The 23,302-nt window shown below is 35.5% G+C and overlaps 1 protein-coding gene across 3 annotated transcripts in view; it reads left to right on the forward strand.

Moving 5' to 3' along the window:
- Window positions 1–23,302, forward strand: part of STAG1 (STAG1 cohesin complex component) — a 189,393-nt gene that overhangs the window by 105,232 nt on the left and 60,859 nt on the right. For 2 of the 3 annotated variants that reach the window (XM_087933066.1, XM_026701353.2), the window contains exons 5-10: window positions 5,739–5,835; window positions 11,517–11,593; window positions 14,378–14,582; window positions 16,090–16,241; window positions 21,743–21,816; window positions 22,490–22,613. In XM_087933066.1, coding sequence (XP_087789192.1) covers window positions 5,739–5,835; window positions 11,517–11,593; window positions 14,378–14,582; window positions 16,090–16,241; window positions 21,743–21,816; window positions 22,490–22,613 — 729 coding nt within the window. Of the gene's footprint in view, window positions 1–5,738; window positions 5,836–7,275; window positions 7,412–11,516; window positions 11,594–14,377; window positions 14,583–16,089; window positions 16,242–21,742; window positions 21,817–22,489; window positions 22,614–23,302 lie in introns of those variants that run through there. The other variant, XM_087933067.1, reaches the window with a different exon arrangement.

Raw genomic sequence — 23,302 nt, forward strand, 5'->3', positions numbered from 1 at the left:
TGGTGGGATGCCACATAAATCCTATAAATGAACAAGCAATAAATGTCAGCTATAAAAATTTGAATGGCATGATAAAACTTAGCATCTGTATGTGTTACACATATGTGTGTTATCTTAGACAAAGTGATCTACTGGAAGACTAAAGGGTCGAAATAGCTTTCATTCTTTTGATTTTTTTTTCTTGTCATTGTGATTGATGATTTCATTGAATATGTTTGTTCCTGCATGGAAAAATTGGCTGGATAGTTGACAGAAATGCTTCTTAGTGTTATTTTTTGTTTTAGCAGAATGAAACCAGCACTCCTGTTTTTACCAAAAGCTTGGGCGATGAAATGAGTGAGATGATGAATAAAACAAATTTGATAGCAAACAGGTCTGACTGAATATAGTCAGTCAAGTGAGCCTATTTGTAATCCCACTCTGGGGTGTTAATAGTGGCAAAGAGGATTCTTTATCACTATATCTACAGTGCCATCCAATTGACCTTTTTATGTTTTCAAAAGTAGGTTATTTTCATACCCCAAGAAAATGTGGGCCATTCAATAGCCAGCTACGATTTATTTGTAGGTTTTATCTATTCCATAATTAATTCCCCTACATATCATAATTAATTCACTTTCTGTAAAAGTCCTTTTAACTGAAAGCATGGTCTAAAATAAAGTTGCAATTACCTGAGGCAAAGGAAGGCCCATATGGAATGAAACGAGCCATTTGGTATAATAAATCCACTACCACAAAATGGATGTAAATCCCTGAAAACAGGAAACAAGGATGATAAAATCTAGTGAAATGGAATTCCATTGTACAATTGGAGAAGCAAACCAACCAGTTTTCCCTGAACAGTCTTTATCTGGCAACATATATGACAACATAAAATATCTTTCACAATATAGATACAATACATCTCCCCTTAAAGAAAGGGGAATAAATAAATGTTCCTTATGGAAGATTCACCCATCATTTATACAGAAAGGTAAAGGCTCAGTGATCTTACAGAAGGTCATCCATCTCAGCCTTGACATAGGCTTCCTGGTTTTGCACTCTAATTCAGTATAACAGATCTACAACCTGTCTCCCTGTCCTTAAGTCTTTTGGAGAATGTAATTCTAGGGAGGGGACAGTTGTTTGGCTGCTGAATTATAGAGGGAGGGATAAGTGTGGAAATTGATATTCAGCTTATATTATAGTGGACCTGGTAATTTATTTGGTGAGGCGTGCATATAAATGATATAAAAACTGAAATGAAAGACCAGTTATGCCCACCTGAACTGATGAGGTATTTTGCAAAGAGTATGCCTTTTGCAAAATTTTCAAATTCTTATAATCTGTGCTGCCGCAGCTAGAACACTACTTTTATTGCAAACAACTCTTTATTATCTTAGTTCTGTTCAGCTGGGAGAAGCAATTAGGAATACAATACACACAGCAGGAGATGTCTTTTGCTGCAAGGAGAACAGTTTCTAATGCAAAATCTGAGGCATCTGTTTACATCACAAAAGGATGGGAGTGATCTTGATGTTTAAGCAACCACTGTGAATAGAAAAGGACTTTCACTTTCTGAAACTGTTTTCTCTTTGATCATTTGAACATGTGTTCTTTCTTCTAGATAAAAATCCTTGTGCCCTGTACAAGGGCACTTCAGTGGGGATGAAAGTTAAGGATGAGCTTTTTATAAGAATTTGTGAAGCTCAGAAGTACTAGACATCCTTAATTTATAGGTGCTTTCTGTGAAATCCATTTGTATTCCTTCTCTAGAAATCCAGTAAAAGAGACAAAATAATCTCATTTTTCCAATTTAGCAAAAATTCTATGTTTACAGAATCACTGCAACACATATTTGACAAGAGTTGTGCTGACATGGACCTTCTGAAAAAGATCAGTATGTACACAAATATTTACACATATCAGAAAATATTTCATACTTGAATCTGAAAAGGATCTTCCCACAATTAAGCAAAAAATACTACTTTGTATTAAAAATTGCCATATCTCAGACCAAATGAAATTAAATATCTTTCATTCTGATTTAATTGTAAGCAACTCCAATTTTGAAAATGAGTGCCTCCTTAAGCCAGCCAGCAGATCTGAAAAGAAAGGCAATGGGGAGAAGTATTTAATGATTACATTAAAGGAACCTATAGCCATACACATTCAGTACAGAATTATACCTTAGTGATGAACAATATGGGTGCAAAGGATGGGGCATATAAATCCTTTCCTCCAATTATCATCATATATTCCTGTAAATTACCAAAATTTCAAGTAGACATGGATATTGTAATTTACTGGAATCTGACTCCTGGCTTCAAGTTGATTCTACAGTTATACTACTGAAGAGGCAATGCAGTTGCTTCTTTTCCCTAAAAACGTCAGTAAAAGTGGCATATTTTCTGTGAGGCAAGGAGGTTTAGTGGGTTGATCAGGAAATAATGAACATTGAGAGTAGAAATACTTGAAAATCCAATATATATTAAGGAATTATATGGTTAAACAAGTTTAAACTTGCAGAAATGTAAATCCATTTGCTGTTGGTGCTGTAATAATACTTCGTAAAGTGAGTGCTCCAAAAAACAGACATCATCTTCACATTTAAAGGCAAGGCATGATGCTTCACCAAATAGCAATAGTTTTACTTCTTTGAGTCACACTAGGTCAGGATACCATGGGAAATGCAATACTATAATGCTGCTTTATAGGGTAGTTCTTGATGTAGGATTGCTCATTCAGCAACTTGTATATAGCCATACATCTTCTAATCAACTCTGAGCAGCTCCCAATCAAAAGTTAAAATGAGATATTAAAACTATAAAACACATGAAAACATGAACTTTTGAAATTAAAATAGTATTGAACAAATGGTGGTCCTCTGAATGTTGGCTGCCCCAGTATCCCTGCAGTCATGTGATTGTAGGCTGGTTTCTTGGCAACTGGTTTATACTTAAAGTTGGTTCCAGTGCCCATCGCATGAACGCCCTTTGTGAACTTCCCTGCTGGCTTCCCCAGAAAGTCAGTGGAGAAGGTGGCAAGGAAGTTTACAAATCTCTGGTGTAAGTTTCCCCCACTTGTGCACCCTGCCCAGCCTTTCTACATTCATGTCATGCTAGCCACTTGTGCAACACACCTACACTCCCTAAGTCTTTCCTTGTCCCCTCCCCCATTCATATAGCTCTATATATCCACTCTGAGTTTTGCCGCATCATCTCACTCATTGTGCATCTTCTCTGACAATCACCTTGCCTCCCCTATTACCGATACACTCTCCATAAACCTTGCCGTGGCCCCCCTCACACACACCCCTGCACACTCTCCCTGAGCCTTACCACACTTTCCTCACACCCTTATGCACTCCCATATACTTTCCCTGTATCTTGGCACACCTTCCTCACACACCTTCACCTCTCCTTTTCAAACCCCACCATGCCTCCCTCATAGTCTCACACACCTCTACATATTCTTCAATCACCTTGCCTCTCCAGCACTGATATACCTGGAAGGATTAATATCTAGCCACAAGATGTTGCCCACTATATTTATCTAATGCCTTTGATTAATTCAAGAGAGAATCTAGTTTAGGTAGTTGTTGACTTATGACCACAATTGGTACTCGTCTCTAAATTTTGCAGTCGTAAAGCAAAATGTCACTGTGTTGCTTAACCCCATCTTTCTACTCTCAGCTACCATTGTTAACCGAGGTTTGTATGCTGTTAAGCAGAGGGAGCCCCAGGTAAGGAGCATGAGGTGCTGGAGGAAAATGAAAGAAGCTATGGGAAGCCTGATGCAGCTGTATCAGATTAGCACAAACCACAGCTACCCATAGAAACCTCAGCTGCACCCAGCTGATCTTAATCGTTTTTCTTCTGCCACTCAAGAAGTGCATCAGACTATATGCAAGGCAGCTGCTAGCTACACCAGGCCACCGTGCACCATCCTCTAAGCTGTGTGCCCCAATCTTTGTCCAAATTATATGTCCCATTTTCAAGTTCCTACCAGAAACGTCTAGTTTTCCCAAGGTCTTGCGAGAACAGGTGCACTATTTGAGAAATAATGGGGCATACATAGATTGGAGGATTGAAGGAGAGATAGGAGGGTGGGGAGAGTTGCAATGCCCCTTATAGTCATTAGTGTGGGTGGGCTGCCAAGGACCTGAATTTTAAGTACGTGAGTGTGGGGGGCTGCAGTGGCTTCAGGTATGGGTCAGAAGTCCATTTTAGGTACTATCATAAATATGAATTGTTGCTCAATGAATGGTTGTAAGTAGAGGACTGCCTGTATTTCAAAGCACATAAAATCTAGTACAATTTAGGTAAGATAGTCCTTGACTTATAACTACAGTTGAACCCCAAATTATTTGTGGAAGGCGAGTTACCACGTGATCTGACTTGACTTTACAACTTCATCCTGGCTTTCTGAGCTGTGATTGTCATTAATCAGAATACAGAAGTACTTGGGTGGAGAACCCTAGGAGGCCTACCACCCAGCTGGGTCTGAACAGAAGGCAGGCAAGCAGCAAAAAGTTTTGCAAAGCAAAAAACAGCCCAACAGAGGAAAAGTCCAGCTAGTTCCAAGTACTCCATTCCAGTGTTGAAGTCTTGATTCTTAAGTAAATTTAACTTAATTTGTTAAATTTACTATAAACTCTGGAAAGAGGGTGACAAATTCTGTAAGTGACTTACCTTGATGAGTGACTGGCAGGCTGAAGCGTAGAAAAAAAAATCCTGAGAGTTTAATTTAAAGAGGAGGAGGATGAAGGAAGCAAAATCCTTTAGAAGGTTGTTTTTGTGGAGAGCTGAACAAAATACTTGGCAATGGCTGTGAGAGCTCAACTTTTTGTTGCCTATTTGATTCCCGTTAGGACTCAGCATCTGCCATGTCTACACATGCTGGGCCCTCACTGCCTTTGCAAAGTTTTTTTTTTCCTTTTGGCTTCCTTCATTTCCAAAGTCAAGCAAGGACTAGGAGAGGCCTGCAATCTCTCGGCTGCCAGCTGGCTTCATTCTTTTGCAAAAACCATCAGTGGATAGAACACCAAGTTTCCTCCCTGGTCAGTGCTAGTTGTCTGCCCATCTTCTGGTTGCAAGGGGCTAAAAGGTAGGTCTGCTACCAATCCCAGTAAGCCAGTTTCCTCCTTTTGCTCTTTTGCCGTTTGTATGACTCCTTTTAGGACCCAGCTTCTCTTGCAACACAGGAATAAAGTTTTGGGTTTGTTTGCCACCCAGAAAGGCAGGATGATAAAGCCCAAATAGAGAAGGGAGACAGCCAAATGGGGGAATATATAAGTCATAAGTGTGGGCAGGTTTCCAAGCATCCACATTTTGATCATATGTTTGCAGGGGGGCTGCAACAGCCATAACCTGAGGCATAGGTCATAAGTCCTTTTGTTCAGCACTATAATTTCAAATGATCACCGAACAAATGATTGTAAGTTGACAACTATCTGTGCACCGATTTTAAAAGAACCATTCGCCTCAGTTAATTATGTCATCTTTCTGAAACACATTGCTACAGAAGAGTGTTGAAGGTATTATTTTATGGCATTTATTTTCTTAGACAGGATTTTTCAGAAATAGGCTCATGTTTTACTCTTGGCTGTTTGTCTATGATATATTTCATAAATCACAGGATGAAATTTAACACAAAGTTGAAATCACTGGTGAAAATTGAGTGTTCTTTATATGTAGTATGATGGAGCATTGAATTCTCTCTTGAATATTTGACTGTTCTTTCTCTTTTATTGACAGTCCGTGGTAGATGACTGGATTGAATTGTATAAGCAAGACAGGGATATAGCACTGCTGGATTTAATCAACTTCTTCATCCACTGTTCAGGATGCCGAGGTAAAAGGCATAAAAGTATTATAAAACTACTTTGGTTCTATGTATTCCTTACATGAATTAGAAAACTTGTTTATAATTAAAAAATGACTGATGCAAAAGTCTAAAATTATATGTGCAATAAAATAAATAAAATGACAGTATTTGTAGAACATTAAGGAAAAGAAACACTTCTGTGATTTCATCCCTACTTTCTAAAATGGAAAGACTTTTTTAAAAGTAACATACTATTATTGTTGCAGAAGTTATGAACTAGTAATTTCTAATATAATGTCCAACATATCCTTTCACATTCTATTCTGGAACCATATTATTTATCCTGATATGACGGATATCTGCATATCTGGATACATTTGTTAGAATTAAAATTAGGACACTTTTTAAATGTAAGAAAAGATCACTGTGCTGCTGTAGCTTTGAAATGCAGATAATCTTTGTTAAAATATATTGTTGCATTTGACTCTAAATAATGAACTAGAATTAATCTAAATATGTTACTTGATATTCATTATTTGAAATGATACTTATCAAAAGTTCTCCCTTTAATTCTGGAAGTAGAGTTTTCTAAACAAAGTAGGTATAAAATTGGCAAGATCAAAATAAGACCAAATATAGAAAATATGTATTTTTTTTTACAAATTTTCCCATAAATTAATCTTAACCTCTTTACAATGCCTTTGCCATTTCTGCTTTGTCATTTAAACTTGATCCTTATCTTTTCTGTTATCAATGTAATTTTAGTTTTGTGGTCCCTTCTTTTACTTTCCCTTATTTCTGGTTTGTCTTGCTTCCTATCTAACAACTGTCATAATGTTACCTAATATAATATACAACAAACGTCGTTTCACTGAAGTAAATTAGCCTCATAAATAGCTCAGCAAACTTACTCAGAAATTAATTAATTAATTAATATTGTCTCTGGAAATGAGAAATTTTGTCACAATTATGTAGATATATATCTCAGCCTATGTTCCAAGCAAGTTTGTTTAGAGTAACCTTTTATCCAAATGCAAATCTAAGTGCAAAGAAAATAACTTTGAAAAAGTTTCATCCACCAGCTCCAATATACAGGAGAATATTGAAATTAAATAAATCTAATTTTTGAACATATAAAAGCAAAAACAAAAAAACCCTAGTTGCAATATAATTATTTACTCAGTAACTTATTTGTACAAGAGAATTTTGGGGATTCTCCTCTGTGGCTTAGTTAGTGGTTTTGGTATGGTTCTTAAAGAAATCAGGAACAAGCCAATAAACAACTACTACTATTTCTCCTCCTTTTTGCCACTTGGGTATCCATTGCATTCAGTAGTGGTGTCTGTGATTTCAATTATAATATACTACCTTAAAATAAACTATTATTTACTTATTTACCCTACGTGTGTATTGACTAAGCCACAAAGTTAGTTATATGCAAAGAAATCTAAAATATTTCTGAATTAGGAAAATGGGAGAAGATTCCAAAAGCAAGAATTAAAAGATTATTGATGGGTCAGAGTTAAGATGCTGGGCTTGTCAGTTAGTCAGCTGGAAAGCCAACAGCCAACTTGGATATGAGACCTGAGTGCCGTACAACAAGGTGAGCTTCCGTTACTTGCCCCAGCTCTTGCAAACTAGTAGTTCAAAAGCATACAAATGAAGTAGATAAATAGGTAATGGTTTGGTGGGAAGGTTATTGTGTCTGAATTTTAAGGCTGGCCACATTATGACGAAAGTGTCTCTCAGACTCTCTCAGCTCTCAGCTACTGGAATGTATGAAAGTGTCTCAGACACTTTGGCTTAGAATCGGAAATGAGCAGCACTCCCTAGAGTCTGTCATGACTACACTTTATAGGCAATACTTATTTCTGCCAAAAATATGTTAAAAAGACTGACACAAAGTGTATCCAAATTTTTGTGTGTATCATTTTACTGTTTTTCTTTTTTGAATCTCCAGAAAATTATGTAATATACATTCCAATTTGCTGAAAGATGTCATTCTTAACTTTTACTATGTAGAGATTATACTGTAATAATTGAAAAAGAAATGGACCTGTGATTTGATTGTGGACGAAGGCTGACCTAAGTTACCAAGACCTGGTTGAGTTCTGAAAGTAGGGGTTTTCCTTTCTGAAATCTGCCCAGCTGAATTTCAACCAGATTCCAGGGCAGGAGTCAGGGTATGTTGTTTGTTATTCAGGAAATTATTAAGGCATTCCAGAGCCCTGCTCTGCAGGACCCCAGTTGTGAGATCATTTTTCTTAAGTTGGGCTGTAGGGATCAATGGAGATTGTTGCTCTTGTACCAACCTTCATGTTGCAATCTCCCTGCCTGAGTTCTTTGACACAATTTTTGGATTGTGAGTGGAGTTCCCCAAGCTATCTTGCTTCTGAGTAGGATCTGAGGTGGCTTGGGATTTTATGGTCCTATCTAAATGGTCTTATCTTAGGTTATTCAAGCATGATTCAAGATAGTATTCACTCTTCAGATTTGATGTTCCTTTTGAACTATTGGCAATGTGATCTGAAACTGGGGGAGCTTTTGATGTTTCTTTTGTCATGGTCTATTCTCTATTTGACTTCCACGGGTTTCTCTTGTGTCACTTCCTATTGCACAGAAGTTGGATCATTAGATTGGTCCACCTCCAGCAACCGTGTGACCCTTAGCTGCTTCAGAGGGAGTTGTGGGTTATCCATTTTGGTTTGCTATGTGGTTCATCTGAGGCTTTGGTTGCCACTTGGAATAATGGAGCAGCTGAGACCTTAGATTGGATTGTACCTGTGTAAATTCTTTCCTTTTGAGGATCTTGTCACCTTTGTGGTTTACAGAGAAGGGAGAAGAAATGGGAGAAGAGACATCTTGAGTGCCATTGATGCTCAACAAACTCAACCAAATGTAGGTTAGAGCTGCTATTAAGGCCTATCTTATGGCAGCAAGGATGATGAAGCGCCAGTATTTCATCCTTAATGCATCCAAAGTCCTGTTTTGGGTGACATAGGCCCTCTGGATAAGGGGCATGAAGATCCTCTTACAGGGCATGCAGAAGAATTTGCATAACATCTGTCAGATAATGTCACTGTTTCGTTCCCAGTTGGACATTGGCTTTGTTACAGGTCCAGAGGAGATGCTTAAAGAAGTTATCTGGTTTGAACCTGTTGGACCTGAGGAAATAGACAGGGTTCTTAAGATTGTGACTGCAGCCACCTGTTTTTAGATCCATCCTGGCTAGTTAGTGGCCTGAGTAATGTTAGTGGGTTCTGGTCATATTAATTCTTCGAGTGAGGGGGTTATTTCTTTGCCTCTTAGAGAGACCATGGTTTGCCTTCTTCTTAAAAAGCTTTTGCTGCCCCCCATTATATTAGACAAAACTAATTGCCCTTTTGGTGACTTTTAATTCCATTGACTATGGTATCCTTCTGGATCAGCTCAGAGGACTGGAGGTGGTATTCACTGGTTCACCTCTTTTCCTCAGGGTTGATTCTAGTCAAAGAGGATTGGGAGGACAGGTCCCACCCACAGCCTCTACTACTAGATAGGGTGCTACAGAGCTTGGTGCTTTCTCCTTTCCTTTTTAACATCTACACAAGTCTACCGGATAAACACTTTTGTTTTCTTCGGGTGAAATATGATGATGATAACCAGTTGTAAATCTCTATCCTTTGCAAATTAAGCAATGCCATGACCATCTTATCCTGGTACCTGGATGCTGTGTCATCTGTTCTTTTAGGTGTCTGCTATTCCCCTACCACCGTGTCATCTGCAAATTATATAATCCTATTTTGTACCCCTCACTCAGATCATGAAAAAATATGTTTAACAGCATGCTGCCTAAAATAGAACCATGCAATACTGTTTCCTATTGGATGCCGAAGAACCATTGATAGACAGTGATTTGGTGGTATTAGATGGATGCAGCCAGCTCTGTGTCCATCTAATAGTACGATCCAGCCTATTAAAGTTTCATGAAAACTGTCAAACATTTATACTAAAACAGGATATGTTATGTCTCTTACATTTTCATGGTCAACTAAATTGATCATGAAACAATGAGGTTGATCTGGCATGACTAATTTTTCATAAATTAGAAATTTTGTTCACAAAACTATTTTTTAAATAATTCATTACAGAATTTTGACACTTAATACTGTCTTTTATCAGCTCTGTTTCAATCCTACCAGGATTATCCTGTCTGTTAGCTGTTAAACCATATCACTTTTCATCTTTTTTTCCCCCTGCTGATATAGCCAAAAAAGCTGAACCCCAACTTTTGGCTTTCCTAACCTTTAGTTTGTTTTCCATATTTATTTACAAAATCTCCATTACTATGCAAGAGAGTTAAGTGAGTTTTCCCCCATTTTACAACCTTCCTTGCCAGAGTTGCTAAGTGAATCACTGCAGTTGTTCTGTTAGTAATATGGTTGTTAAATGAATCTGGCTTCCTCATTGACTTTGCTTGTCAGAAGGTTGCAAACGCTGATCACATGATTGTAGGACACTGCAATTGTCATAAACATGTGACCACGAGGAAGCTGTAATGATCATAAATGTTAAAAACAGTCATAAATCACTTTTTCTAGTGCCGTGTTAACTGCAAGCAGTAATTAAACAAATAGTTGTAAGATGAGGATGACTTGTAAGTACTATTTATTCCTAACTATAGCCTTGATTTTGTTATTAAATATTTCTTAAGCAATTAATTCTCACTGCATTTTTTGTTTCTCCTGACATTCTTATCTTTCACATCAATATGACAGATTGGCTAGAATCACATTCAGTTATTGTTACTTCTCTTGACAAATAGAACAGGTTTACCACCTTTCTGCCAGTATTTTCAAACTTAATATTTGTTCATTTTCCTTTCATTGGTAAACATTGTAACAACAACATATATTTGTCTACTTGTAATTCCCTACAATTCATTCTCAGCCAAAAACACAGCATCCTCTGCATACCAGGGTTATTAATATTCAATAAGAAAGTTCTTACATGATAATAAACATTTCTTATAAAGAATGGATACGTTGAGTCCTATATTTTTCTAGTTATCTTACATACTGACATACATTCATTTTTATACATTTTACACATTTTTTTCTTATCCACAATGTACTTCATCATAATTGCACCAAAATTCCATTTTTGTACTTAACATAATTTTGTACTTAACTAAACATTAACATAATTTTACTTATTTTAATACTTTTTACTCTGTTTTTATTTTTATCCATTTTAGCCACAAGAGTTACGTGATTAAGATGGGAGATGATATGTTTGCTAAATAAAACAAAGAATTCCATAATTAATTTTTTTGCACTTTGTAACAAAAGTATTTTCACTTAACTCAAGCAACTCTTGTCATATCCACATTGCTACATTCTGGATCAAATAAAGTTTCCAGATAGTCTTCAAGGGCAGTGTAAGTAAGGCATGGTTCAGGAATGATGAATGTAATTGATGCACAAAAATAGATTTACAAAAGCCTCCTGGCTACAGCTGCCGCCTGTTCTTCGCTCAGAACTATCAGTTGTTCTAAAAAAAACAGGGCAATATCATCAAATTTTATAATCGGCTGCTAAATGTAAATACAGAAAGAAAATCCTATATGTTTACTCATTTTCCATTATGTTCTTTAACATGTTTGTTTGTGTTCAAAATAAAGATATATTTAAATATAATAAAATATGGTTATACTTACTTTATTTCAGGAACTGTGAGGATTGAAATGTTTAGAAACATGCAAAATGCAGAAATTATCAGGAAAATGACTGAAGAATTTGATGAGGTATGGTACTGTATATACACAAAATATGTTTGAAGCATCTCTAAAATTGGACATGTAGAGAATGTTATTGTGTGATCTAATTATTTAAGGAAGTATATTGTATGGTTTGCCAATTCACAGTGGCAGACAGGACAGCACTCCAGAGGGTTAACATCATTGCCCAGAAGATCATAGGTTGTCCTCTTCCCTCTTTGGAAGAGCTTTATAGCTCCCGCTGCCTTAAGAAAGTTCAAAACATTCTCAAAGATCCATCTCATCCTGGGCACCCTTTTTTTGAACTATTACCATCTGGAAGATGGTACAGGATAATAATAACAAGGACAAATAGGCTGAAAAACAGCTTCTATCCCAGGGCAGTAACTCTATTGAATTCTACTGTATAGTGCAATATTAATGCAATATCAGGGGTTTTCCATTCAATATATGGAGTGTGAAGGATGTGTGTTTGTGTTTATTTTCATAGTCCTAATGTACACTGAAGATGGTATTTAATTTTGTTGTATGAAGTGTAATGACAAAGTAAACTAAACTAAACTATTCTATTCTGACAGCAATTAAAGAATGTATCAACTAATTCTGAAATTAAAATTGTAGGCTACGTATTTGGTATATAAAATATGTATTAATGATATAATACTTGCAGTATTTTCTTATACAATAAACTGAAAGTTGTGAACACATATTAATTCAAATATTTTGAAAATAACTTTAATGGTGTAATGTGTAAGATTTAGTAGTCTCATTCATTTCTGTATAGTTAGCTTATTTATTTTTCAGTAAACATACATAGATTGCATGAAGGCTCCTATATTTTGTTTTGATAGAGGCAGTGACATTTCTGTATCACTACCAACATTCATCGTGTCTTATCTTAAAGAAGACCCTGCCACTGTTTTAAAATTTGTATTTAAAACAACCCATTGAGGTACTATCCAGAGCTAAAGAGTACATTTAAAATAGCTATGTCTTTTCCCACCATCAAAGCTGACAACAAGCCGAGCATAGAATAACTTAAAGAAATAGTGCAAAATCAGAAATATGGACAGACCTGGCCCACAGAATTGCCAAGAGTTGGACATGACTGAATGGATAACATCATCATCATGTCTTTTCCTGGGATTATGCAGCTGCTGTCCACAGTTCACGTATGATCAAAGGAAGTCATTTTATTTAAAGATATACAGACAGCTACTACATAAGTGCTCTGGCATGCTCCAAAGCACTTCTTTACTGCTCAGCTCTGAAGACCCTTAAGTCCTAATATCGTTCCAGCATTCTTCTTCCAAACAAATCTAACCATTTGCTGTTTTTACCCATCTCTTTAAATCGTAACATTGATTGTTCCCTGCCAGATTCTGGTAAATTTCAAAATATTTCTGTGGATAACTATTCTACTATTTTTCTTCTCTTGTACTTTACTGTGTTTTTTTTCTTGTGAAATTTGACTTGCCCGCATGTTTTTCCAAGACACAAATCAGTTAGATCTATTTCAGTTATGTAAAAGTTCCTACCTTTTTATTGAGCTATGTATGGCTTTATGAGTAACAAATGTGAGCTACTAACTGGGCTACTGTTTTCTAGCTAATCGAAGCCCTATAATCTGAATAAGTACCTCCATATAGAGTGTATTGTGATAATGTAGCCAACTAAAATATAGAGACATGCCAAGTGTTTTACCTGACACTTAAAAGATACAATGATGAGCTCTTGGAAATTATTAAAATATAATTTTTAATTAGTGAAAGTGAGGTTAGATACGAAAATCAAAACATCATATGAAATGCAGTAAAATTGAATTGAAAATACTATTTCTATCTTGTCTTTCCATATGAGAGATATCAGGAAAGTAAAATATTTTTGTTTTGTGCTTGAACAGAATTGTAATTCAGGTTACAATTTAGCCACACGAAAACCTCCAAAATGTTGGTTGCTGTAAGCTTCAGCCAGCTATCTATTCCTGTGTGTGTGTGTGTGTGCGTGTGCGCGCGCGCGCTCTCACCCACCCACCCACGCTTGTAGAGATCATTCAGAGCATGAAGGATAAGTTTGATGGTCTCTCCCTTTCTTATTCCCTTGACCTGTGTACCTATACGTCCAAAAGTCTTCCTGATGTCTATTTCTTTACCACCTCTTTAGCTTAATTGAGTTATTTATATAATTAATATATTTTTAAAGAATTTATGGTACCACTATCTTTCAGTTCAAGAGCAGAATATTCCAATAGTGCTGGGAACCTTAGAGGAAGGGGCAGATAGACTGGTTGGATATACCACATTTGAATTCAGGAGCAAGGATGGTGTGACATCAATGTTTCCTTAACTTGTTGACAACTCCATCATTGAAATTAAACATAACATATCCAGTTAGCTCCCTTGTCCTTCCTAGACCTTTCCACTGTCTTCCTTTTTCTGTTCCCTTTGCTGTTGTTGATTGCAGTGCCATTTTCTGCTTTTCCCATATTGGAATACTTCTACCTGAAATACAAATTTCACACCCAGAGAAGCATGCTATGTTCTGGATACAGACCACCAGAAGTTGTTTCATATGTAATATTTTGCACATCTCTCCATTTGTCTCTGTGTTTTAAAAAATAAGCCTCATGTTCATCACTTTTATTTTCCTGGTTATCAGCACAATGTAGCTTTATTTGAAATTACCATGTTTTTGATCATTCAGATAAAATTTAAGCTGCACTAAAACTTCATATTTTAATTAGAAAAGAAGTTGACCAGAAGCTTGAACATGTTTTTTTTTAAAGACAGTATGTGCTTGATCTTCCTGCAGGACAGCGGTGATTATCCACTTACAATGCCTGGGCCACAGTGGAAAAAATTCCGATCAAATTTTTGTGAATTCATAGGAGTACTAATACGACAATGTCAATATAGCATCATCTATGATGAATATATGATGGACACAGTGATCTCATTGCTGACTGGTTTGTCAGATTCGCAGGTTCGAGCTTTCAGACATACCAGTACACTTGCTGGTAGGTATATTTTAAAGACAAAGCATACAAAGTAATCATTACATTATGATAAATCTGTGTGTTGTTATTGGTATTTTATTATCTTTGGAACAATTTATTCAGAGGAGTGTTTATGTGTGAGAATTCGAAAAGAATGTATGATTGTTCTGGTTTGAAACAGTACGCTTGCACAAATGCTTGGATCAACTAGTTCTGGGGAAAACAAGGTATTGTAAAAAAAATTTTTGCATATACTTTCTTTTTAATCTATTTTCCTACAAAAGAATTACAAAAGCCATAAAACATAATATCTGTTTTTATAAACATGTCCTGTATTACATTTTTTATATGAAATTGTACAAATAAACTTAGAAAGAAACTTTTTAATATATAGACATGTTTTAATTTGGTAGAGGACTAGTCTGTTACTGGTATACCACTTGTGGAGATGGCTTGTCTGTAATTTCTTAATGTCTATTATATATATATATATGTGTGTGTGTGTGTGTGTGTGTGTGTGTGTGTGTGTGTAATGCAAATTACATAAATTACTGCAAATGACAACACTGCAAATAAGGTAAATTGGATTGGATCTCATGAAATGTAAAATGTAAAGTAATATAAATATAATTAAATTTTAAATTAAAATAGTTTGAATGAAGTCACCATGTCCTCTATTTTGCGAGGAAGTCCAAATGAAAATTTACACCATTTCATTGAAAGAAGTATATTTCTTTCCTGCTCTCACTTTTTTTCAGAAATGAAATAATTGCTCTGCAAGGAATAAATTTTCCTACTCTTAGTAATGTCCATTGAAATTAATGGTTAGATTTATTCTGGAAAAGAATTGCTGATGATCAGAATGTAAAATAGCAATAGCCATATTTAGGCAGATAGAATAGAGAAGAAAGTTGTACATGCAACCCCATCCCTTCCTTTCTCTCTCATCCATGCATGGACAGTCAGAGGCTTTAGAATGTTATACAGTACTCATATTTCCTTGAACTTGAGTATAGCTCTGTCAAAACCTAGGATAAAGCAGAAGTGCACGTTGTGTTGATGCAATTAGGACTTGCATAAACTAAAGCCCGGCATGGATTCTGATGAATCCTGAACAGTACTGGTATCTTTATTATTTGTTATTAATGACTACATTTTTAATGGGATCCATATCAGAAAATTCTGTGGGTTGTTTTTTTTTTGCCATCAGAACTATTGGATATAAGCTTCAGGATTACATACTGAACTACTTTGAAAACAATAATAAGCCATCTGATTTCCATAATGGATTTGTGGAAAATTGCAATGCAATATTATACATAGGATTTGCCAAGAGGTTAATTTTAAGTTCATTGATATACTGTTATGAGTAAGGCATAATTACAGATTCTGGCTGATTGTTATATTGAATTTTACCTCAACTCAAATAGATCTTTGGCTTCTAGTTAGTGTTAAGCAGATAATTGTTTCAAAAATTTGCATTTGGGCATGGAAAAGAAGAACTGATTTTCGTTTGTAATTTTCCTAGCTATGAAGCTTATGACTGCTCTTGTGAATGTTGCCTTAAACCTGAGTATTCATCAGGATAATACACAAAGACAGTATGAAGCTGAAAGAAACAAAATGATTGGTAAAAGAGCTAATGAAAGACTGGAGCTGCTTCTTCAAAAACGGAAAGAGGTAAATGGCTATTTAGAATGATTGTCATAGTTTTTCACCTTTAAAAAGCAATTCAGAAAAGATACAAATTAACAGTATCTTTACAGTTCAGACCAGCAGGCTCAAAACTATGAAACTGCAATTGATTTTTGCATATAAACTGTGCCTTTAATATAAATAAAATTCGATCGGTTTTCAAGCATCATTAAAACAAATGATTCTTTGTATCATTCTGTATTGGTTAATATTTAACAGAAATCCTGCAGCCTTTTTATAGTGAATAAGAATTAAAACATTCTTTGTAATTAGATGGTATAAAGCTTCATGATATGTAGTTTGTTAAGTTATAATATATTAATAATTTAAATTTTCAAGATTTTACATATTGACATAACACTTTGGATAGGTAAACACTCATCTATACAATTCAGTTCATTTTAAAATAACATTTTGTTTATTTACTCAGCATAATTACAGTGAACATTGCTTTGTATTTTTTCTTTCATTTTGGCTAGTTGAGGGAGAAATTTATTTATTTATTTAATTGGAGTTGGGCACTGCCCAAACCATCCCTACACAGTGAGCAATATGAAAACATGTGCATACAATAAGATAAATGAAAAGGGCAGCAAGGAAAATAAACAAATAGTAAATCCAGAGAACTAATATCAAAACATTTGCAGCATGTGACAAATATATCTAATAAAGGGTTCCACCCACTCTACCTCAAGGTCTAGGAGAACAGCCGGGTCTTTAAGAATAAGATAGTAATTAATCACAGTCTGTCTGGGTTAGCAAAATATTATCCTTCACCCATCCACATTTTTGTTAAATAGTTTACATGCAGTACACAAATATGTGTGCGTAGATCAGGCAAGAGGGGAGGAGGAAAAGGTATATTGGAGAATGTTATTGATTACCTTTGTTCAAGTCATTTCTGGCTGATTCCTTGTGGATAGAATTCACATAACTATGCTAGACTTTAGCACTGGAATAGACCCACAGATATTGATATCCCAAAGCTTTGGGCTGATTTGGTGGGACAGACAGGCACAGTGAAATTGTTAGGAAATCATTTCATCCCAAATACTTATCACATCCATTGCCAGATTTCTACCCACCTGATGTCAGTCAGGATTGTGTAGTATTTAAGGAATCGGGCTAGAAACTTAGGGAACATTCCTTGCAATTAGATGGTATAAAGCTGCATGATATGTAGTATTTAAGGAATCAGGCTAGAAACTTAGGGACCATGAGTTCTAGTTCTGCCTTAAGCACAAAGCCAGTAGGGCAAAAAGTTTCTCTGAGTCCTAGGAAGGAGGAAACAACAAATCACTTATGGATTTCACAAATCCATAAGGTTCAACTGCAGGAACTTGTCCTGGCAGTCTCCAAGAAGCAGGCGCTATTGAACTGAAGGAAAAAATAAATAACATGAACTGATCTTTCAAATACTGCACAGTATGATATTGATGGGATGCAAGATTATGTCAAATAGATTCATTTGAGTGAGTGCAAGATGTAGAATGCAAGATGTAGTGGAAATGGTCCTTAATGCACTTTTCAAATTAAATTAAATATTCTATCAAGTTATCTAGGATATAGGTAACTATTTATTAATCAAGTGACAAATAGTATAATGATATAATTATTGGGTAGGATCTAAGAATCTCTCTTTCCATTTTGAGATACTGTCCCAATTATTAATCAGGTATGAATGTTGTCTTTAGTTTCTAGCCAAAAATTGAAACAAGCAAGTTGACATTGGTGACTTTCTGTTGAATTTCACTGTCTTTACTGGGAGTTCCAATGAAAAGGAGCCACAAAAAAAGAAGTTTGGTCTCCATGAAAATGGAGTGAATTTTATTGTGTAATATATGGAAGAAAGGTTTTTTTGTAATCTGGAATAGAGAATGTTATGAAACTGAAGATATAATTTTTAATCTGTAAATTTAACAGAAAAAGCATTGTATCTAACATCTAGAAAATTCCATTTCACAAATTCAATAGAAGGCAGGTTCCATAGCACTTGACTTAGTGTGGCAATATTATAAAATGTCATATATAAAATAATGCATATTAACTTTTTCCAATTTTGATAGATTAAACTAAAGCTGTTTATCTTTCTGTAATGAAATATATTTTCATTTAAAAAAAAACAATATTTAATTTTTTTTGTTTGAAGTTTTATACTTTTTTGAATCTTAAAGTTTATTTGAATATTTAAAATTGTTTTATAAATAAACTATGAGAGGCCATTATTTCAAAATTATTGGTTTGGTTCAATGTCTGATTTTTTTTTACTGAGATGGGTGGTGAGGAGGGAAGTGATGGATGCTGACAGAGAAAAAGATGTAAGTAGGCAGAATACCATATATAATTCAGAGCTGGGCATAGAGAGGAAAAGCATTTTCTATGTATAATATTAGGTCTCCTGATAAGCAAGGATTCATACCTTGAATAGAGTGTTACACCACCACCCCCGGCAAGAGGATGATCTGAGGTCTTAAAGCAGGTATGCTTATATAGCTTCATGAGAGTCCCTTGCAATTTACTGTATTTGTATATGAGGTGACCACACACCAAAATCTCCCATTTTGGAACAGGGAGATTTCTTTTAAGATGACCCAAATTTAAAGCCTCTTTCTGAACAGCAGAATGGTGACAGCACCACACTAGATGGATTTGTCACTGGATGACAAACAGTACTCAATGAGTAGTCCTTAATGGCACTTACATGAGATCAGTGATCTGCATGAGCAGACACAAATACAGACAGGAAAGTGATTGAAGGGGAAATGTGCCCCTTACCAGTTAACAGGAATGCTGATTTATCTCCAGCTTATAAAGTATTTAGGAGGCAAGAGTTGAGCAGCATAAGCAAACAACAGCCAAAGGATTAATAGTCAGGCATCAACACCCCAAACAAAATTAAAAAGCCATAGGCACCACATAAATACCCATAAAGAATAGCCCAAAGCATACATTCTACTATAGAGAAGTTCCCTGAAGTTCCCTCCAGCACGAGTCTGAAAGCTCGGAAGACTAAACCTATGGTCCCGGCGACTGACCCAGATTGGATCCTGCAGTAATAAATCAGTTTAATTAGAACACATGTGGTACTGATCTTCTGCACCTGACAAACGTTCTAGATAGGAAAAAGAAAAATTGAGAGATCAAATCCTACAACAGCATCTGAATGAAGTAAAGATGAAGATTGTTGGAAGCAATCTTCCAACAATCTCTTTGCAAAAACAAAAACACAAAATCCCGGAGCCCTCCGTGGTGTTTGCATTTGCAAAGTGCAAAGCAGCGGCGGCGGCGGATCGCGCATGCTGTAAAGGGCTTGACTGTATTCCGATAGAGAGAGAGAGAGAGAGAGATCATAAGAACGGCTCTTGCTTTTTTTGCCAGCCCCGGGCGCTGGGGGGCTTGCAAGGGAGAGAGTGATTCCTGCCTCCCGCTGTCATCATCATCTTCTTCTTTTGGGTTAGTGAATCAATTAAACCTTTCATGATAGTGAGATCGTTTCCCAAATTTCCCTTAAATCAGGGAAGAAATCAGAAACAAACCTTTGGACTGAGAATAAGCCTGTTCCTATGATGCCATTTTTGTTCACTGCAGTGTGAAAAGCACTGATAAACATGTTTGTGGTGTGTGAACTTAATCAAGGATGCTAATTTGCTATAAATGCTTTTAAACCCTCTCTGTTGATAATAACATGAATTGGCAACAAGGCAATACAAAGATTCGTAAGTCAGTCTTTCTTGCCTTTTTCTTCATCTTCTTGTTCCCTATTTACTGGTCTCTTTCAAAGAGGAAATTGTGAACATCAAACTTATTCTCAACTGTCCTAGTAAAAGTTTTAATTAGATAATAATTCCCCCCCTGTGGCATTTTTTAATGCCAAGAGTGAATGAAGTTAACTTGCAATTGAGTTTTATGCCATGTTGATTCATGCTATCTTGACACTAATGAAAGCAACATGCCTTTTTAGTTATATTTCATAGAAGTCTACTATTACTTCAGTGCTGTTACCATTATCACTGGGGCTGCTAAAACCTGAAGAAAATTTAAAAGTTGAAATATGAAGTTTGCAACTTTTGGTTCTTAACTAAAACCTGGATTGAGCCTTATCCTGGTTTATTTTCTGATTTGGATCATGACGTCTAGGTGAAACTTTTTTTCTCACTCTGTACACTTGGTCTGTTTCCTGCTTCATAGCCCACCACCTGATTGATGAAAAGTACCATTATCAACAAAGTATCTCAGACCCTTTATTCTTCTCCAATATATTGGAATACTGGAAGTCTAATATCCCAGATACTAAAGCCCATTGGAATGTGATTGTTTCTCAGGACTTCTGAGCCAAAATCCAAGCAGAGAAAGTTTGCCATGAGCACCATCCCTCAAATTCATTTCTTCTTTAGTTAACATGCTATTACAAAAAGGATTATCATGCACTTTAGCAATTAATTTAGCAATTATCATGCACTTTATTATCACAATTATCATGGCAGTGAAGACAGCGCTTTGTATGAGAACGACAGCAGTGATAGTGATGACTGCGAACTAAATGATGACGACGACAATGTCTATGCTGATAGCCTTACACCAGATAAAATTGAAGCTCTGTTTGGACATACAGATGAGGAGGAATCCAGTTTTGAAGGATTTTAACTCTTGTGTTTTAGCTTGGTTGCTGATTGAGCTAAGGTTTTTGTACTTTTAAAGTTATTGTTGATACCATATTGGTTTTGTTGACTCTCTTTTCCACTTACAGAGCTAGTTTACTGTTTTTCTTTGAAATAAATATTCAAAAACATTTAACCTACTGATGCCTCAATTAATGTAATTTTATTGGTATCTATTTTTATTTTTGAAATTTACCAGTAGCTGCTGCATTTCCCACCCTAGGCTTATACTCGAGTCAATAAGTTTTCCCAGTTTTTTGTAGTAAAATTAGGTGCCTCGGCTTATATTTGGGTCAGCTTATACTCGAGTATATACAGTAATTGATTTGTTTGATCAAGGTTAAAATAAAATCTATGTATAACTCTGGGATCTCTTTATGGACTTCTTGCTGACAGCAAGCCTGTAATGTTAGTGATATATAGACTTGCATTTGGATCAAACATGGGTCATAGGAAAAAAAGATACTTTATAGCGGAGTGATGAATTATCAAATTTGTACTTATGATGAAAATTGAAAATAATTTTTAAAATATTTCTTTTTTGTTTTATTTTCTTTTCTTTCTACATAACTTTTTTTCCTTTATTCTCTTTTCCTTTTGAGGTTAGCTCATATTTTCTTTTACTATTATAATTAATATTTTCAATAAAATATTTTTAAAAATGAATTTAATCTACTGTAGCTGTGATATTTAAGTTATGAATAATATGTATTTCAGTCAGTCTTGATTATGAAAAATGTTATTAACTGTTGATATGCCCCAGGGCAGTAATTTGTTTATAAGTTTTTAAAAATAGAATTAAAGTAAGCATATTTAATTGTATTTCAGTTGCAAGAAAATCAGGATGAAATTGAAAATATGATGAATTCCATTTTCAAGGGAATATTTGTCCATAGATATCGGTAAGTTAGTAAAAAGACATTGTGAATCCTAATTAGCAGCCAAAAATAACATTTTACTCTGTCCTGCTTAAAAGTTATCAAATAGATGGAATAAAATCTCCAGGAATTGACATTTTATAAGACTCTGTGTAGTAAAATTGTTTAAACTATGCATTTTAAATTGTTGGATTACAGTCAGGGAGGCCAAGGTTCAAATCCTCCCATTCTCATGGAAACATCATGATGGCTTTGGGCCAATCATTTCCTTTTAACCCAGCGCACGCACATACGCCACCAAGTTGCTATTGTAGAGAAAGTTTGAGCAGAGAATGTTATATATATGGCTCCTCCAACAGCAGGATATGGAGACTAAGGGATATGCTTAAAACTTAATGGAAAAGATGGATTTTGAAAAAATAAAATAAAATTGAGCCTGACATGGGACTTATGGATTGTCTGCTGTGCATTTGAGAAAAAAGTGCAGGTACTTTATAGAACTGTAAATTCTTCATTGTATGCTTTAAATCATGAAATAACTCTGATTTCAAACCGTCCTTGCTGATTAGCATTAGAGACAATAAAGGACAAATACCAGTATTATTTAAATGAGAAAAATGCTAAGAAAAAAATAAGCACATTGCTGTAATTCTATGCATAAAATTAAGCAATACATTTTCACCATTTTTTTTTATAGTGATGCTATTGCTGAGATTAGAGCTGTTTGTATTGAAGAAATTGGAGTGTGGATGAAAATGTACAGTGATGCCTTCCTGAATGATAGTTATTTAAAATATGTTGGTTGGACACTTCATGACAGAGTAAGTGCTGCATTGCTGTAAATATGCTATTTTCATTTTTGATTTGAAAGAGAATATTGCTTTCTCATACTTTTTCAACAAGATATAGTCTATCAAATCCATTTTCGTTAATTTATATATAACCATTATTGATAAGCTTATATCTGTTGCTAATTCTTCTGTTGTTGTTCTTTTTCCTTATTCATCATATGGAAATATATCTTTATATATCTGAAGCAGGGGTGGGATGCTATCGGTTCTGCCCAGCTCTATAGAACCGGTAGCTCTGAAGAGCAGCAGACACCGAACTGGTTCTGTGTCTGCTGCTGTTTGGCCCACCCATCCACCCGGGCTCCTACCTGTCCTTTATTTCCTGCTTTTTCAACCTCAACTCCTTTGCGTGGCACAGCTGAAGTTGAAAAAACAGTGGCTTTTCAAACGCTGCACACCTGCGTGCAGCGCTTTTCAGCTGTCTGGGCGGCACAGCTTAAAGCTTTTTTTAAACACATGCGGAACGCAAAATGTAGTCACTGAACCAATAGTAACACTGGTTGAATCCCACCCCTGATCTGAAGTAATACATTTTGTGTATATCTATTCAACCTATTAAACAAAATATCAATGTTACTACATTAAAAAGAACTAGAATATTGCTGTCTGTAGTTAGCAGTGTGCTACAACAGTCCTTGATAAACAGAAAGGAAAAAATA

This window comes from Pseudonaja textilis, chromosome 4 (genome assembly GCF_049901715.1).
Source record: "Pseudonaja textilis isolate UNSWEBS1 chromosome 4, rPseTex1.2, whole genome shotgun sequence".
Lineage (NCBI taxonomy): Eukaryota > Metazoa > Chordata > Lepidosauria > Squamata > Elapidae > Pseudonaja > Pseudonaja textilis.